Genomic DNA, 19,739 nt, shown 5'->3' with positions numbered 1-19,739 from the left:
TTTGATAATTTTAGGAAGAGATTTGTTTTAAAAATATGAAGATAACAAGGGAAGCTGTATCTGCCAACCAAGAAGCAGCAGACGAGTTCCCAGACACCATTAAGAAAATCATTGAGAAAAAAAGGATATCTACCTGAACAGGTATTTAATGCAGACAAAAGTGCTCTATTCCGGAGGGGGCAGGGAATCCACAAAGGACATTTCTTAGTAACGAAGATAAGCAAGCACTAGGATTTAAGGAAGGAAGGGATAGGTTACCCCTACTGTTTTGCACAAATGCAATTGGATTTATGATTAGGACTGCCCTTTTTATACAGCTGCTAACTCCCAAGCCTTGAAGGGAAAAGGTAAACACCAGCTGCCAGTCTTTTGGCTGTACAAGAAGAAGAGTTGGACAATGAGAACGCTTTTTCTGGATTGGTTCCATCAGTGACTTTGTCCCTGAAGTCAGGAAGTACCTCATCAATAAGGGACTGCCTTTTTAAAGTTCTTTTAATACTAGACAATGCTCCGGCCACCTAGAACCCTGTAGTTCAACAGTGAACACATTGAAGCAGTCTACTCACCCCCAAAGACAATGTCCCTAATTCAGCCTTTAGGTCAGGGGGTCCTAAGGACCTTTCAGACTCATTAAACATATGCTATGGTCTAAATGTTTGTGTCCCCTTCAAATTCCCATGCTGAAACCAAATCCCCAATATGATGGTATTAAGAGGTGGTCTTGGGAGGTGATCAGGTTCTCATGAATGGGATAAGTGCCCTGATAAAAGAGGCCTGAGGGAGCTTGTTTGCCTCTTCCACTATGTGAGGACATAGAGAGAAGGAGCCATCTACACACCAGGAAATAGACCCTCTCTAGACACCTAATCTGCTGATGATTTGATTTTGGACTTCTCAGCCATGAGAACTGTGAGACATACATTCCTGTTGTTTATAAGCCACCCAGTTTATGGTATTTTGTTACAGCAACGTGAACAGACTAAGACAAGCTGCCACACTGCCTCCAGTAATACTCTCTTCTAGGCTATTCTATGCTAAAATTTAAAAAATCTTGCTATTACATTGTTTTTGGATTCTTCACAAGCTTGCTTATCCTCCTTCAAATACACTCTTGCCTATTAAGATAACTCTTAAGATTGTGATGCCTAGACTTAAAGATACGTAAATGTTAGGTGTAGTTTTACTCTCAGTTATTGTGTTTTTACTATCACATCCTCAGCTTTGATCTGTAAGAGGAAAGATTTGACTTAAATAATTTATAAGGTCCTTTCCAATGTTGAAAAGCGATTGTATTTGGTGTTTGCACCTGAGCATGTTACAGTCATGCCACTGTATTAGCTTCTTAAACTTGCAGTAGGTGCAGACTCCCAGGTCACTTTTCACGTAAAGTGCTAAACTGTGTCATAAGCAACTGCGTAACTTTACATTTATACTTACTACATCCTCTCTTATTTACTTCTCTTTCTTGTTGAAACCTATGTAGATAGCTTTGAATGTTAATTCCATATTTGTTTGGTTAGTTAGCCCACTAAGCTCTGTGTAACCATACATTTTATTAGCATAATTCCCACCTATTAATTTAATTTACTGATAAAAATTCAATAGAAAAAAGCTAAAACAGAATCTTGCTCTTAACCCATTCTCTTCAGTTACACGTTGTTTCATTCATCAATAATCTTTGAATATGTCTGTTTTTATCAACCATGTCTCCATCTAATTGATATTATTGTCCAGCCCACATTTCTCTTATCCAAAAAGATCACGAATGAGCTAGCTGTCAGATACCTTGCCAAAATATAATATACTTACGTCTACAGTATTATCACAATGCTGAGATATTAGCAATGCTGAGGAAAAGTGTTTTGTTTGACCTGACTTACTTGAGGTCAGCTGTGTATAGTATCTTTCCTGTTTCTCTAGAAACTCCTGACTCACACAGGAAGGTAACTTCCCTCCCTATGATCTTCACGTGTGGCATGTCCCTGCTATTTTACTAGTCACTTACTTTGATATTTTACAGGTTCTCATGGGCCAAGGACCTGTGGAACCATCCATAACTTCTGGCAAGATCAGGAACATAGCCGGTGCTCTATAAATATTTGAAGGGATGTTGAATGCAATGTAAAGGGGAGCTAAACTTCTCTTGCACTGTTGATACTTCTTCCAGTAAAATCTGTTGCAACCATGCAAAACTTTTGTTTCCTTTGCAGTGTGCACATGTGTTCTTCCTGTTGTGGAGCCACTGTCACCTGGAAGCTAGGGGGAAACACCATAGCTGTTGTTTGGGATGGTGCTCTTGCCCTCTTTAGGCTCAGTTCCTCAACATTTCATGTCTTAAGTCTCTGGGCTTAGAACAGAGAAGAAGTCATTGTCTTTGGATTTTAAGGATACCTGGAGCTTTTAAGGCCTTCTTTAGAACACTTCTGCTCACCCCTACCCAGCCTTTACCTCCTACAGGTTGCCAATAGCTGAACTTTTAGTTACGGAGATAAAACTATGCCAACTGTACTTTGAGTTGCAAAGTCTAGGATGAGAAATAAGCCCTGGAATTGAGGGTTCCCAGCTCTCTAGATTTTGACTAAATTTTCCAACCAGAGAGTAAATTTGTGTTAGATGTGACTGACTCCTGGGAATAAATGGGGAACTGCTGAGGAAGTGCCATTTACCCTGTCCATTTTAGTTACTGTTAAAGAGATATCATCTAAGAGAGAGTAATAAATGGATTGAAGAATGAGGTAAGCAAACTCAACAAGGAACTCTGAATTGTAGAAGTGCAATGGCAATGGGGGAATGGAAGGGTGGGAGCAGAAACCTACATGCATTATGTCATGATGTATCCGTTATGTGCCAGACATTGTGGAAGGAAATGCTTTGTATCATCTCATTTAATCTCACAAGAGTCCCACGAGGTTGGTGTTTTTGCTCCATTTTAAGATAAATATCTGAAGTCTAGAATATTTAAATAACTATGACCAATATCTTTGATTTTAAATAAAACCAGGAGAAGGATACAGGTTCATCAAACTCTAAAGTGTATGATTTTCCCATCTATATTTTACTGTAGGAAAAGAAATGTATTTTTTAAAAGTAAATTATACCAAGTAGTGTAAATTTAAAGTTTAGCATGTTTTGAGGCAATTTTCTTACTGTGAAATATTATGCATATTTCTTTAGTAACTGGAAAGCAAATTGGGGAAAGATATTTTTCCCCCTTAATTATATCAAATAAATGATCTTACAATTACATAAGAAATCAACCATTACAGTCTAGCCAGTGGCTTGGCTTCTTGTCCAAACCTCACAATAAAATATGCAGACTTTCTGGAACCACATATTAAAATCTCTGCAGTTGAATCAGCCCTTCTTTCTAAGTAACCTAAACTCAATGCTATTCAGCATATTAGAGAACTCTAGGGATGAGATCTTTAAAACCCAATGTCAAAAGGTGAATACCCGATGATCATCACCTTAGTTTCATTCATGAAAACCAGCTTTGTCCTAATTTATTTTCAGGCATGTGGGTCTGTCCTGCAGTGAGGTGCCCTGTTTTAGAGCCCTAGAAAGGTATCAACTACAACTTTAACATAAGTATAAAATAATAGGGTGATATTCTTGTGTAAATTGGCTTTGAAGAAAATTTCCAAACAAATGTACCAAAAATGGTGAGTGATTCCAGCATCCCTCAAAGAAGTATATAGTCTTCATGGGGACTATTTTGAATGACAACCTTCATTTGGGTGTTAAATGGAGCTGATATGGCTGCTGAAGAGTTCAAAGAGCATGGAATGTGAAATCAGGAAGCATCCACGTGCATCGCAGCACTGCATCCCAGCCACCTGAGAGAAGGTGTAAGTCACCTAACCTTTTTGAGTTTCTTTCTTCATTTGGAACACAGGTTGGTTAACACCTCACAACATTGTGATAATTAAGTCAACCTGACAATATGAAAACACTCGAAACAGAAAAACCTAGAATATGATAACTTATGTATAGTTCATCTCAAAATTTAATATCATGATTGGAAACCAAGACTTTCAAATTCTTATGAAACATCAGTGATGTTAATAATTAGTCTTAGTCAGAAGTTCTAGAATCACTCAAGTGATGAGGGCCAGCTATTTTTGTGTTCAGTTTGATATGCAAAGCCACAAGTAGAATTCACTTGTTCAATTTTATGAGCCCCAGAAGACCAGTGGATACTGCTTGCTTTGGGAAACTGGAACCTAGATCTCAGCAGTTTCTGTGGATTCACTTTATCCTTGTCAAGAGTTAATGAGATCAGAATAAAGCCAAATGAACATGCTAGGAACTTGTTGCTTTGCAAACCATAATGATATTTAAGAGAACCAGAAATAAAATCCTGTTTATTTTGTGCACAGGACTGAATTAGGGAAAGATTAGGACAATAGTGTGTCAGTTCTATCCAGGGGCTCAAATAGAGATTCTTATTTGGGTAAAAGTACACATGGATACAAGGAAGGGAACAATAGACATTGGAGACTACTTGAGGGTGGAGGTTGGGTGGAAGGTGAGAATCCAAAAACTACCTATCAGGTACTATGCTTATTACTTGGGTGATGAAATAATCTGTACACCAAACCCCTGCGACATGCAATTTACCTGTGTAACAAACCTGCACATGTACCCATAAACCTAAAATAGGTTGGAAAGAAAAAAGAAGGCAGAAAGAAGAAATAAGGGCCAAGGACTTGACTCTTTCTTAACCCTAGTTCTTTCAAAGTGGCTACTTTGAGTTTCTGGTTACCAGTACTGCAGAACATAAGCACGTAGACTTTAGAGTAGCATTTCTGCCCCCAGCAGAGATAAATAGCTGTGTTATCTTGGTTAAGTTACCTTACTTCTCTTTGCCTTGGGTTTCTCATCTGTAAAGGGGGAAAATAATATAACTTACTTCTTAATACATGTAAAGCACTCCTAGAGGAAAGAGGATTTAAAATGCAGTGTTTAAAAGCACAGATTCTAGGGCTACACTGCCTGGGTTCAAATCCCAGCTCCAGCACCTATTTGCTGTATGATCTTGGGAAAATTACTTCACTGTGCCTCAGTTTCTCATCTAAAACTTGCGTAATAGCACCAACCTCATAAAGTTATTGTTAGGATTAAATGAGTTCATACATGTATAGTTCTATGAATAGGGCTGGCTCATAGTAAGTACTCTATACACGCTTGTTATATTATTGTTTGTTTCCTGGATAAGCTCCAAACACCATTTTAAGGGTATAGAAATATCAACATTGTTAACTTTTGTTTCTTTGTTTGGCTCTATAAATCATAAAAATCATACTCTAGAGATAATCATACAATGTTGGGATATTCTTTACCATCTAGACCTGGTATTTTTTTTTTTTTTTTTTTTTTTTTTGAGATGGGGTCTCACTCTGTTGCCTAGGCTGGAGTGCAGTGGTGTGACCTTGGCTCACTGCAACCTCTGTCTCTCAGGTTCAAGTGATTCTCCTGCCTCAGCCTCCTGAGTAACTGGAATTTAGACCTAGTATTTTGGCAGTGTCCCTTATATAACATTTTGTTCTCTTTTCTTCAGGTTAAATATTGTCACATCTTTTACCAAATCTTTATTAAGATCATTTTGCCTCCTGATTTACTTAATGTTATTCAATTAATCTCTGTATTCAGTTATTTTTTCCTTCTGAATGCAAAAAGTCAATGACTTTTAAAGCCTGCAAGGAGAAAAGATTCACACGTATTAGGCGGATGACAAATGGAATAAACATTTATTCAGGATAATTTCTGATTCTGCCTCTCTTCCCCTTTCCCCACAGTGTTCATTTTAATGTTTCTGCCATTCATTTGTTCATTCAGTATTTATTGGGAAAACTTGTCAAGCACCATGATAAGTGGTGGAAAATAATGATTCTGACACTTGAATGGTGTTTTACAATGTACAGATCATTTTCACATATATTAAATTCATCCAATTCTCAAAGGCACTCACTTCATTTCGCCACAGTTCTTCCTCCCCTTTAACTTTATATTTCTCTTCATGTTCCTCATTCCTTTCCTTAAATCTTTGGTATGCAGAATACAGTAGTCTCCTTTTATACAAAGGGTATACATTCCAAGACCCCCAGTGGGTGACTGAAACCGTAGGTAGTACTGAACCTGATTGCTGTCCATTGGAACATGTTTCTCTTCATGTCTTCAATCCACAAGTTTAATGTCTTTTCCATTTTAACTACACACTTCTCATGCACTCTGTGCCATACGTTTTGTGTTTTGAGGTGTGACAGCAAAACTAGCACAAATTTTTCCTTCATAATTTCACAGAAATTTCACAATGTCTACATTCTTATCATAGATCTTAGCAACCTTGGGATATGATTTTTTTTTCTTATTAAGTCGAGAACTTTCACCTTTTCACTTAAAGGCAGCTTCTCTTTGGCATATCTGAATTGCCAGCATCACTACTCTTGTACTTTGTGGCCATTTATTAAGTAAACTGAATGTTACTTGAACACAAGCACTGTGATAGGGTGATACTAAGACAGTTGATCTGATAGCTGAGATGGCTACTAAGTGACTCATGGGTTGGGAGTGTAGAAGTGTGGATATTCATGTCCAGGGCAAGACGAAACAGGACAGTGGGAGATTTCATCACACTACTCTGAATGGTGTGCAATTTTGAATTTATGAATTAGTTATTTCTGGAATTTCCATGTAATATTTTCAAACCACAGCTGACCATGGGTAACTAAAACCATGGTAATGGAAACTTTGGATAAGAAGGATTACTGTGGGGAGTGGGAGGGGAAGCTGGTTCGAAGAGAAGGCAGTAGGTGGGGGAGAAGATGCAAATGAGATGAGAATGTAGGTCCAGAGATGTTTCCAGTATCCTCCACTTTAGGATCAAAGGACAGGTTACTTGCAGGCACACTGTATCTTATTCAGGAAAATACAAAGAGTTACTTGAAAAGGAGCAGTGACCATCAATTAGCAATGACCATCATTAGAAACTGGTTTGAGACTAAACACAGGGCTAGTGGGTTTCCGAATCCTCCCCAACCCCTTGCAATTAAGCATATTGAACATACTGGAGATGCTAAAGAGTTATGACTCTCTTCTCATAAACACTCAGGCCCTCAAGTCCCAGCATCAGAGTTCCACAGTAGTATTTCCTTTTGAATTCTGTGATACCAACCAATAGGGAAGAAACAGAACACACAAAATTAAGAAGAAAAACATTCCTTGTGTTTCAAATCACCTGTTTCATTCATTATTATATCTCTTATGCACTACCTGGCTTCTATAAGGAAATACCAATGGCTTTTCTGCAGTAGACTAGCTGGTGGTTGATGACTACCTTATGTCAAGATGTAGAGAATGATGACAGTAGGCTGCAGGTAGTGAATAAGCACACGGTACCACTCACATTTGACTCTGTACTGATCACCTCAAGGGTACTTTGGAGATTCACAGGATACAAGTAGATGACACAATACATAAACTTTTAATGTGAACTCACTCATAACTCAGGCCCCTTTAACTTGTTTGACCCTGTGCCTGGAATGCTCTTCCTCCAAAACTTCCCATGGCTGTCTCTTTCTTATTATTCAGCTCAAATGTCACATTCACAGAGATGCCTTCCCCAGGCACTCTATATAAAGTAGTATTCCACACTCAGTCCCTCTATCACATCTTATAATTTTATTTTCTTTGTGGCATTTATCACCACCTGAAATAGGCTTACTTATCTTTATACTGTATTTGTTTCCCTCGCAAGACTATAAGCTCCTAGTAGGCAGTGATTATTTTTTAACATGCAGCCTGGAATATAGTAGTAGGCCCTGAATAAATAGTGGTTGAATGCTTGCGTGAGCAACAGATATTTATCAAATGCCTGTAATATGCCAGCTCTGTTCTAGGCAGTGGGGGTGTAGCAGTGAACCAAGCAGACAAAAACTGCTGAATTCTTGGAGTTTATATTCTAATGTAGGAAACCAGTCAACAAATAAGGCAGGAAAGAGGAAGCTGCAGTGAGGCTGTGCTGCATTAAGAAGTGGAATCAAGGAAAGGTCTTGCTGGGTAGACCTGAAGAAGGTGAGAAGGGAGGGACCTGAACAAGGTGAGGAACACGGGAGGGAGGAGAAATGAGACTTTTACAAGGATGTGCAAAGGCCCTGAGAAAACAAGAAAGGGGCTATGTGGCTAAAGCCAGCCAGCTCCTGGGGGCAGGGCAGGAGATGGGTCAGAGAGGTGCTGGTGGGACAACTCCAAACATGTAGAGTCTTGCAAGCCACTGAGAGGACTTTGGATTTTGCTCTTTCTGAGACAGGAAGCCACTGGCGGGCTCTGAGCAGAGTGACATACCAGCCTTGGATTATAAGCAGGGTCCCTGTTTTTGTTCTGGTGATAAAAGACTGTAGGAGCAGAAGTAGAAGCAGTTAGGAGACCAGTGCAATAATCCAGGCAAGAGATGATGGTGGCTTGGTCCAGGGTGATGATAGGGAGATGGTGAAATACGTTAATAGTCTAGAAAGATTTTTAACACAGAGCTGGCAGGATTTGCTGATGCAATGAGCAGTGGTAATTATACAAAAATATGTGTAGAACTGGTGCAAAGAAGACTTTTCTTGGATTTGTAGAAAAGAGACTGGTTTTGTCAGGTCTGTGACCCCAATATAACGCCTAGTAGCACAACCACCTCGAAATCCTGCACTGGGACTTGGAAGTTTTGTGTCATCTATTATTTATCCCAAAGAACAGAACAACAACAAAAAAGAGTGGTAAAATACATTCAGTATCAAAATCTGTACTTGCAATTAAGAGAACTGGTTTGGGGGTTGATCTCATTTCAGCACGCTGACATGAGCGTGGTAATTGTTCGGCAGATATAAACATTTCAAAATGAAAATGACATTTATCTGTGAGGAGACTGTGAAGCTCACTGGGTAGTTACACAGAAGGATAAATATTATCAAGAACAAAGATCTTGCCTGATTTATACTGATGTGCAGTCTATACTTCAAACTGATGTGATAACTGCGCAGACCCCTGACCCTTTGCTTATTGGGCTACACTGAAAGCGCTTTGGAGATTATTTGCCTTTGCATTTCTGGTGCCCTGCAAATAGCAGGTACACAAGAAACATTCACTGACCCAATCATTTCTTGACACCCTCCTCTGCACTCTTCTCTTTTTGCAGCATTTAGGAGCTCTTACTTATTTTTATACCCAAATCAGTGATCAGATAATCACTCATAAATATGACATTTCAGAACGTGCTGGGAGCAGTGCAGACCGTGTGTAGGGAGCCATCCAAGGCCCCACCCACCTGGGAAGCCAGGGAAAGCTTCCAGGGGGAGGAGGCGGTTCTGTGGGCTGCAGTCCGGGGCGGGGGTTGGGAAAGCAAACGTGCAGGCAGCAGGAGTTGAGAGATGGGATCCAGACAAGGGCCTTCAGATATATAAATATCCCTTTCTGAGGCTGACGGGAACTTGGAGAGGGCCGAAGAGTGACCGAGGCAAGCGGGAGAGAAGGGGCGCCTGGACTTTTGGGAGGATAAACACGCAGGGGCCAAAGGTGGCTTTAAAAATTACGTTAGATATGCAACTGTTGTGAGTTTAAGGGCGCGATTCAACGAAGGCTGAATGGGACCCGGAGACGGAACGTTCCAGAGTCTTACCCCTTCACTTCAGTCTGGCCTCGAAGGCCCTGCGGGAAGAGGGCATTGCAATTAAGAGCAGATTTGGAGCTTGATCTTATTTTGTCTCTGCAGCCAGAAAATAAACTATCGTAAAGCATCCTACTGCGGGACACTGAGGTTTGCTTTTTGTTTCTAGGTTTATTTATTTATTTATTTTCCAGGCTGGCTGCAAGGCAACTTGAACAAAATCTGGCTGCGCTCGGACTGGGGCGGCTCTTTCGTCTCTCCAGGTTTTTCGCGTCTCTCTACTTTCAGTGACACGACAACCGACGATGTCAGGCCGCAGCTGCACTGCTGGAAGCGGCCAGTTCCGCAGGCGGGAGGGCCGGAGGCGGCCACGCATTTCCACTCCCGGGGCGGGAGGCTTCCGAAAGTTCACATCCTCCTTTCAGAGTCCCTGGGTGCGGGCTGCGGCGAGAGGGAAGGGGGCGCGGTGACTGTCTCTCCAAGGAGCTGTCTTCCGAAGCCGCCAAGTCTCGGGCGGGTCCTCTTTGGAAGAGGGAGAAAGTTGGGCGGGACCACGGGGCGGGGCTGGTGGGTGGCGGGGGACGGGTGGGAGTCCGGGCGCCCCCAGCGCTCGCGAGCCGGGGTGGAGCCAGCAGCCCCGCGTGGCGTCCGCGTTTAAGATGCAAATCAAGTCCCCGCTCCCCGCCTCCACCCGCCCGGTAAGCGAGGCTCCGCCGCCGCCCACGCCTCCTGCGCGCCACGGCACCAGAGCAGGCGGCTCTACTTAAGCAGCGCGCGGGCCGCGACCCGGCACTCGCCTGGAGCGCGCGGGCAAGGCGGGCGGAGCGCACTGGAACTCACGGGGGCGCACAGCGGCGCGATCGCACCGCTCGGCTCCGCGCGGCTCTAGGAGGTGGCGGCGGCGGCGGCGGAGCGCAGGGCTGAGCGAGCGTCCGGGCTCCAGGGCTCCGGGGAAGGCGGCTGCAGCTCCTGAGTGCAGCGCGGCTCCCTGCCACTGTCCCGGCCCGGCCACCTCTCTGTCATGGCTCTGGCGGACAGCACACGTGGATTACCCAACGGGGGCGGCGGCGGGGGCGGCAGCGGCTCCTCGTCGTCCTCCGCGGAGCCGCCGCTCTTCCCCGACATCGTGGAGCTGAACGTGGGGGGCCAGGTGTACGTGACCCGGCGCTGCACGGTGGTGTCGGTGCCCGACTCGCTGCTCTGGCGCATGTTCACGCAGCAGCAGCCGCAGGAGCTGGCCCGGGACAGCAAAGGACGTTTCTTTCTGGACCGGGACGGCTTCCTCTTCCGCTACATCCTGGATTACCTGCGGGACTTGCAGCTCGTGCTGCCCGACTACTTCCCCGAGCGCAGCCGGCTACAGCGCGAGGCCGAGTACTTCGAGCTGCCAGAGCTCGTACGCCGCCTCGGGGCGCCCCAGCAGCCCGGCCCGGGGCCGCCGCCCTCGCGGCGCGGGGTGCACAAGGAGGGCTCGCTGGGTGACGAGCTGCTGCCGCTTGGCTACGCGGAGCCGGAACAGCAGGAGGGCGCCTCTGCCGGGGCGCCGTCGCCCACGCTGGAGCTGGCTAGCCGCAGTCCGTCCGGGGGCGCGGCGGGCCCGCTGCTCACGCCGTCCCAGTCGCTGGACGGCAGCCGACGCTCGGGCTACATCACCATCGGCTACCGCGGCTCCTACACCATCGGGCGGGACGCGCAGGCGGACGCCAAGTTCCGGCGAGTGGCACGCATCACCGTTTGCGGAAAGACGTCGCTGGCCAAGGAGGTGTTTGGGGACACCCTGAACGAAAGCCGGGACCCGGACCGTCCCCCGGAGCGCTACACCTCGCGCTATTACCTCAAGTTCAACTTCCTGGAGCAGGCCTTCGACAAGCTGTCCGAGTCGGGCTTCCACATGGTGGCGTGCAGCTCCACTGGCACCTGCGCCTTTGCCAGCAGCACCGACCAGAGCGAGGACAAGATCTGGACCAGCTACACCGAGTACGTCTTCTGCAGGGAGTGAGCTCCCCAGACCCCCTCGCCACTCCAGCGCCCACTCCTTTTCCTGCCCGAGAGATGATTACAGAGCCTCTTGTCCCCCCCTTTGTCCCCTGGCTGCTGCCCTCCCATTCTCCCCCTCCAGTAGTAGCTGGGTGAGACCTGTCCGCCCACCTTCCCTCCACTACAGAACCTGCAGCCGCAAATCCTCTGGGCTGCTTCGTCTTCTTTGGACCTCCTGAACCGAGAGAACCCAGAGGAACCCCCACCCCACCCCCACCTACCACTCCATGCTTTCTCTACTTCCTGCCTCAAACCACCCCTCCCCCAGATGGTACTTCAGTTTGGATCTATTGGGGGAGTGTGGCCACAGACCTGGGGATGATTGAATTGTTCAGAACCTGATTGGACCGTGTCCAATGTGCGGAAGATTTCCTTGAAATCTTCTCAAGCTCTTATGACTCACTGGGGGTTTAAGAGATAAGGATTGGTTCCATTGTCTGGGGTTAGTGTTTTACAAGGTCATTACACAGTCTTTTTGACCTCTTTTGAAGGTAGAGTTTTAGAAGGCTGGATGGAAGATTCTGAGCCTGGAATTAGGACCCCATGGAGGCAGTTCAGTAACTAAACTAATAAAGTTTTGAAAAGTCACACGTAAAGTAGAAGAATCTAGTGCGTGGGACAGTAAAGGATCCTTTCTCGTACACAATAAAAGGTCTCAGCCTGTAGCTTAAACTTATAGAAAGTGATCCTCCTGCCTGCAGAGGCGCCCTTTTCAGCTGCTGCTCGCCAGAAGCCCTTGATTCCACTGGTTGACATGGCAGCAGTTACTGGCAAGAGGGAGAAAGGACGCTGCCGCCTAAGAGTGCAAGGCTGCTCAGGTGTCCAAGCGCCGTAGGAGGTCACGTGGCAGTGACTGTAGGGAGCTGGGTCATAGTGCACGTCGTGGGTATTAGGAAAGCCTGTATTCTTTCAATGAATGTCAGTAGGACCTTCCTTTAGCTGTAAGACTTGGTGGGCGGGGTGGGGTGGGGAGGGAAGAAAGGGTAGGAAGGGTGGGAAGGGAGAAGCAGACATAGTCATTTATGATTTGAAAGTTGGAAATTTGTACCATCTGTTTGAGTACATGCACATTTAAAAAATATCATATAGTAAATGCAAACATGCCAAGCATTTTATAAAGATTAATAACAGACCTACTCTTAACTGGCAGTTCACTGAACTTACTGTTTTGAGTTCTAAACTTAGAGTTGTTAATGCTTATATATAATCTAACCAAAGAGTTACCCAGTAGGGTTTTAGTTTTTGAACTTTTATTTTCTTGTTGATTATAAATCCTGATTTTAAAATCTATTGTGCAAAAGAAGTTTCATTTTGGTTACTTAGACCTAAGATCACTTATTAAAAATCCTTATTTTCTCCAAGCCCAGCAAACGTTGACTTCTGGGCAAACCTGAAAACCTGAAAATGCCACTTTCATGCAGTTTGTTTGAAGTTAAGTGAAATCCTTTCAAATGACAGAGCTGCAGAGAACTCAGCACCTAGGGCTGCCTATCTGTAGATAGCTGTAAGATGGAATATTTTTAAATGAAGGCAAATAAGTACTTAAAAGTGAGCTGAGCAATAAAATGGTCCAATAATAGGTAAATGCAACAGAAACAGAAGGAGACCTGGTTGCCTTATGCCTTTACTCTTACATGGAATAAATTCCCAATGCATATCCTATGTACACCATAAGGGAAATAAACCTCGTCATGCTCCATGCTGTGAGGTGTCCTTTGGATATCCTGTGATGACAGAGAAGCCTATTTTGTTTTGTTTTCAGCATCTTTCTCTGATGTACGTTTTTAAGGATTTTGTAAGAGCTGTTTTCAGTGTTTAAATTAGTGCTATTTTTCCTTGTTTTTAAAAATGAATCTCGTACTGTATCTTACTATGTCCATACAGATGTTACAAATTGACAGTTTTATTCTTAGACTCATGTGATCCAAGCTGTATATACCATATATAAACATTTTACACGAATCATTTAGTTTTTTAATTCATTTACTAATGCTATAAAATTTCCTATATTACCCCAGTAATTTGCATCAGCTGGTGTATATACTAAAGCAACATGTTTTGATGAGTTTCTTACATCCTTATCGAGGAATTGGGTTAGGAAAAAATACATAATTGTAAAACTGAGTTTGCTCTATTATACTTTTTTTCTTGAGTATTAGTTGTATTACTAATCATATGTTGATTAACTGTCTACTTAAAATCAAGGTACCTGTATTTTTAATCCACTAATTTTTTTTTTTAGTTGGGAAATAGATTTCAAGTCTTTTATTAGACTAACATTTTTTGAGAAGTAAAATGGACTTTATATACAAAGCCTGTAATTTTAGGCGAAATGGAAGCAGAAATCTAGGAAGTTGTGCTTGCTTATATGTTGAGTTTGGTCTCAGACTACATACTGCATCAGAATTTATCTGTTTGAAGCCTGAAATAATTTAGGACTGTGATTCACTGACCAAAAGTCAGTGTTGCAGAGATTTCTCTACTCCGTATGGTATTTTGTTAGATTGTTCAACAGGAAGCACATGATTGAGAACATCTTGGGACAGATCAAAACCACTGACAGATGGCAAGGCTCGGCGATTCTGATTTCCCTTCTCAAATCTGCTCAACTCCAAGAGTCTTGAGAAACTGCTAAAATTTTGCCTCTGTCACTCAAGTCTTACAAATATTATCTTGTAAACCTTTGAGTTGAACTATTCCACCGTCTTGTACATAGGCATCTTATTCACTCCACCCTGTCACACCTAGCACCCCCCGCCACTCACATTATTTGAAAGACTGGGAATTTAATGGTTAGGGACAGTAAATCTACTTCTTTTTCCAGGGATGACTGTCCCCTCTCAAGTTAAAGTCAGTACAAGAAAACTGTCTATTTTTAGCCTAAAGTAAAGGCTGTGAAGAAAATTCATTTCACATTCGGTAGACAGTAAAAAACAAGTAAAATAACTTGACATGAGCACCTTTAGATCCCTTCCCCTCCATGGGCTTTGGGCCACAGAATGAACCTTTGAGGCCTGTAAAGTGGATTGTAATTTCCTATAAGCTGTAATAGTGGAGGTATTGTGGGTTCATTTGAGTATGCCCTCCAAAGATACCATTCAAATAACCTGGGAAAATGTCATAAATTATTCAGATAATTATCACTGCATGAATCTGACTCAGAGGCATGCATTTACATATGTTGCCCTAATTACCATTTGATGATCATAAATACAAGTGAATGACATTAGACTTTTAGTAACAAACTTAATTTTTAAAAAGGAGTAGACAATGCTGGTTAAAAAAAAAAACAGGTACCAGGTTCTGTGTGTTTGCACCAAGTAATTGACATGTTTTTTGTTTAATACATGTGGACCATGAACAGTATTCATTGTAATTTTTCAAATGATATGCTGTAGAAAATATTCCTTGAAGATGTGAGATTTAAAAATGTTTCCCTTTCGATGTTGTTTTAATTGTATTTCTTACTTGGTTTTTTTGATTGATAGCACAGTGATAAATCATAATACTAGATAAAATTGTCTTCTCTTTCAAACCAGAGCCATATATGTGTCTGTATATATGGGACCTACTGCTTCTCTGAGGAAATGCATAATCTGTTAATACTCAGACAAAATGAGCAATTGGCAGTGCTCATAATATATTCCAATTTTTATTGGCATTTTTGATGGAATGTTATTTCAATAAAGCCATGTAAGGTGAAACTTTGATAACTTTTTACTGTTCCAGTTAGGGTAAATTCAGATCCAATATTCAAATCATTTGTGAACTCCTACATGCAAAATGCTAAATTACAATGCAGACATTAAGAAAAAGTATTGACTGGAGGGGTTGAATTCCTTGAGAATTTATTTTATAGTCTAAATCACAAATACTTTACTCAATTTAGTTTTTAAAATAGTAAACTGAATATTTTTGTTGTAAGCCTATCAGAGTCAATCCTTTGGAATTGTTTTCCTGTTTTTCCTTACTATAAATCATTTAAAAACTGAATTCATTTTCTTAGATGGCCTAAGTCTGTCTCTTGAGAAATAAGTAAAATACTCCTATTTTCAGTATCTGTAGCACCTGAAATAGGTCTTTGTATAGCCAGAAACAAGTTATGTTGAAGTTAGCTTTTCTTTGTCAACAGTTTTGAACAATAAAAATCTAAAAGTATTAACACTTGATTTTCTACTGGGGCCCTTGAAACTTGGGTGGAAGAAATTCAACCAGAATATCTACATTAGAGTATAATCATGTGTGGTAGGAAGATGGACTAGTTAATCAAGATTTGTTGTCACTTAAATTTTTTGTGATTTTTTTTCCAAGCCAGTTTTTTAAAATTCTAAATGTGTTTTGAGGTATGGGTACATTAATTGTAATGTAAACTATTATACAACTGTTTTTGCGACTTTATAGGCAGGTAAATTTTGCTATTACTATTGAATACAAATGACAATTCATTTATGACCACTCAAACAGCGTTAGTAACCATTTAGTGACAAAGGATTAAAACATCCATCTAGATGTTAATTTTGAAGTGTAAATTATATGTTGTTTAAATTTTTCCAGGCATCTGAAAACCTTATCTGCTAGACAATGTAAGATTCACACAGAGTTATCTGGGATTCTGATTTTTTAAGTAGTACAGATCATTAAACCATTTTCTCTAAATGTAAGAAGAGAAGAAAAAATCTTATAAGATTATCAGATTTTTCTAATGACACAGAAATGTAAGAAAAAAATCCCTTTATATTGAAAAAAGATGCAGTCGAAGTCTTTTCAGACATGCCCAAACTTTGAGAATTTCTTCAACCATCTAATGCTATGAAGATTTTTGTTCTTCCTGTTCACAACCAGTTGTATAACAGAAATACTAGCTACTGTTTTCCTTCCTGTGTGTGAAGTAATGAATCATTGATTATGTGACTTGTTATGTATTCAATTAAACACTAAAGAATAAAACATTCACTCCTTTAATTATTCCTCTTGGCTCCTTGGCATGGATTGGCTTGAACACTGGTCTAATTTCATTTATGGGGTTCTCTAAATACTGGCAACACTTCCCAAATTGTTGTGGGACTACTGCTGAGCATTATGCCATCAGAACTCTTCACCAAGAAACCGGCCAGCAGGACCAAGCATAAACAGCTGCTTTCCCCAGAGTTTATTGTCAAGAATGCCCAGGCGGTCTGGTACTTAATGTGGAAGAAATGTTTTTCGCAAACATTTTGACTTCTCTGCAGCATATGCCAATTGCTGTGTACAGGGACAAGGAAATAGAAGCTTTGAGATGTGCTTTAATTAAAAGTACAGTTCATGAGAAGGTTCTAAAAAATGTTGGGAAAGAGAAGCTGCATTTTTTGATGTGGGGGCACTTTACTGCATCATCTCTAGTGGTTGATGTTCCTCCTCTCTAAAGAAGGCACAGTGCTGCTAAGATTGAGAAATCACAGAAACTCAAGTCGTCTGGGTTATGGCACCGGAAGCCATGAGTCGGGCGGGTAGAGTGAGCCAGGCTTCACCCTTCCTCTTTCCTTTTGCCTGTACTTCCTCTGGATAGCTTTTGTTTTAAAAGTGTGTGTGTAGACACATTATTTTTTGAAAATGTAATACAGATTAACCCTCCTCGGGTAACCCCTAGTTTTTCCTAGAGGCCCCTCTTTTTTTATCTTTTCCGTAGAAATCACACCCGTTCTGTGTCTTGCTTTCTGTTAACTACATATCCTGGAGCTACTGCAATGCATGAACATGTAGCAATGATCTACCTCATTTTGTTTGATAGCTACATGATATTCTACATGACACGCCATTGTCTAGATGTGCTGTCCTTTATTTTGTGAGTCCTTTATTGATAGGCATTTAAAATTCCAGGTATTTTTTTTCTACTCCAGAGTGCTGTACTGAATTTCTTTTTACATATATGCAAATATGTGAGTCCAGCTTTTTTTGTATGAAGTGATGCCAAGAGAGAAATGACCGGGAGGTACTTTTTCCTTCTTGAGGAACTATGGAAACAGTTGGATTCACTGGAAGCTCTTTAGGAATTGGTGGGGTGGTATGAAATCACTCTAGAGTCATTAGGTATATAAGTGTGAAGTTTTATGTAGCTTTTATATTGGAAACAAGGCCCCTTCCCTTTGTTTTCTACCTCCTTTCAAATTTTAGATTTTTTAAATGAACTATGACCAATACTTTGGTTTTAGGTATACAGTATATCTAGAGGAGCCGTATTATATCCCATACTTCTTAAGGAGACACCTCTGGGGGATTTGGAAAAGGATGGGAAATTATGGAAGAAATATGGGGTGCCTTCTGGAATCTCAGTTTTACTAATTAAGATATGTACCTATGGATAGGGGAATTAGGTCCTTTCACTGGTAAGTGATTTATAAAAATCTGTTTCATTTTATGGAAAGATTGAGAAATTTTCATGAATTTAAGAGATAAAACCCTACATGTTAAAGATACTCTGAACTTGTAGTATCCTAGGAATGAGTGCACGTTCTTCTGCCGTTAGGAACGCTGTTGTTAGGAACTTGGCGATGGTGGTAGTGGTAGAGTTGAGAACTTCTGTTGGCATATACTGGGCTTGATTTTTGAGGGATAGTTTAGGGAAAACGTCAGCCTCCTAAGTTCTCTGCTTTACTGTGCTCAGGTAAGAAGTTTCAATGTCCCTCTGGGGCCCAAGGGCACCTTCTTACACTTACAGATCTCCTAAGAGTGGTGGATGGGGCCAAGTAGAAAAGAGGTCATCGAGGCTGTTTTAGGTCATTAACTCTTAACTTGGCTGCTGCAACTTTCCCCCTTGTAGAGCAGCCATTGAGGATTCATTCATTCAAAATCTCTGAGTACTTACTGTGTGCCACACTGTGCCAATCTGATAGGGAAACGGGGATGACTAAGACACAGAAGTGCTGAGGATCAGTAAGAGAGCCAAATAATGATAGAATGACTTGGAAATCAGGGCTAAGATAGTCTGAGCAACTGAGGGAGTCAGAAAGGGAGATACCTAAGTCATGTCTTAGGCTTGCTAGAGGAGGAGACACCAGAGCAAAGGCTTAAAAGTGAAGCAGAGAAAGAGGAGAGTCCTGCTAAGTCCAGGTCAGCTTAGTGAGGAATGATCGGGAGACAGCAAGAACTAGAAACAGCTCAGTGTTGCTGAAACCTCATGGCAAAAGCAAAAAGCCCTCTATGCCCACCAAAAAAACAGCCAAACCAAACCAAAACCAACCAACCAAACAAAAGCATAGTCAGAGAAGCAGTAAGAGCCAGATCAGGGTGAGCCTCACATAACCCATTACAAGATTTGAACTTTGGTTCTTAGGGTTTACTGAAGAATTTTAAGCAAGGTGTAAAGTAATCAGAGAATTCCATTCTGCAGAGACCGTTTGGGGGCTCTGCGAGGGATGGGTTTGACAGGCATGGCCAGGAGTCAGAAACCAGGAAGGAGGCTGTTTATGCGAGTCCACGTGAGAGGACCACATGAAGCCACGTGCAGATCTCCTGGCTGCAATGGGGGTGGTGGGGAGTGGGTCAGGTTTTGTTCATCTTTCTTCTCCCTTCAAACCTCTCAGGTTATGCATGAGTGAGATTTGTTTGCAGTAATATTGGACACACCATGTTTGAATGAGAAACTCTGATGTTCTGTTAATCCCTAGGTCTCATCATCAAGAGACATAGAGTCTTTAGAGAGACCTCATCAATTATTTAGTAGGCACTGTATTGAGCACCTATTATTATGCATACGAAGTCCCCAAATGCGAAGTCATCCTTTCAGCTTCAACAACCATTAATTGAGCCCCTAATATATTTGAGACACAGCCTTCTCCTTTACCATCACCAACAGAGAGCAAAATGGTCAACTGGCCAAGTACTTATAGAAGTTAAAAGTATTTGTATAACTACCAGACATGACAAAAAACTTAGCATCCTTGGACTTTACACACATTTCATGGTTGAAATTTTATGAACACCATCTTTCCCTCACAATTCTGCTAAATACACTTAACAGCTACTAAGAATGATCTCCGCTTCACCCTCCCTCCTTTTTTTCAGAGTGAAAAAGATGAAG

The 19,739-nt window shown here is 42.0% G+C and overlaps 1 protein-coding gene across 1 annotated transcript; it reads left to right on the top strand.

The window, feature by feature from the left end:
* The first annotated feature begins 7,697 nt into the window (after window positions 1-7,697).
* Window positions 7,698-16,648, top strand: KCTD12 (potassium channel tetramerization domain containing 12). The gene has a single exon (XM_002824344.5). The coding sequence runs from the start codon at window positions 10,668-10,670 to the stop codon at window positions 11,643-11,645; it is 978 nt and encodes a 325-aa protein (XP_002824390.1). The 5' UTR covers window positions 7,698-10,667; the 3' UTR covers window positions 11,646-16,648.
* Window positions 16,649-19,739: the final 3,091 nt, after the last annotated feature.

This window comes from Pongo abelii, chromosome 14 (genome assembly GCF_028885655.2).
Source record: "Pongo abelii isolate AG06213 chromosome 14, NHGRI_mPonAbe1-v2.0_pri, whole genome shotgun sequence".
In the NCBI taxonomy this organism is placed as follows: domain Eukaryota; kingdom Metazoa; phylum Chordata; class Mammalia; order Primates; family Hominidae; genus Pongo; species Pongo abelii.
Note: the sequence above shows the minus strand (reverse complement) of the source record. Positions and strands in the feature narration are given on the sequence as shown.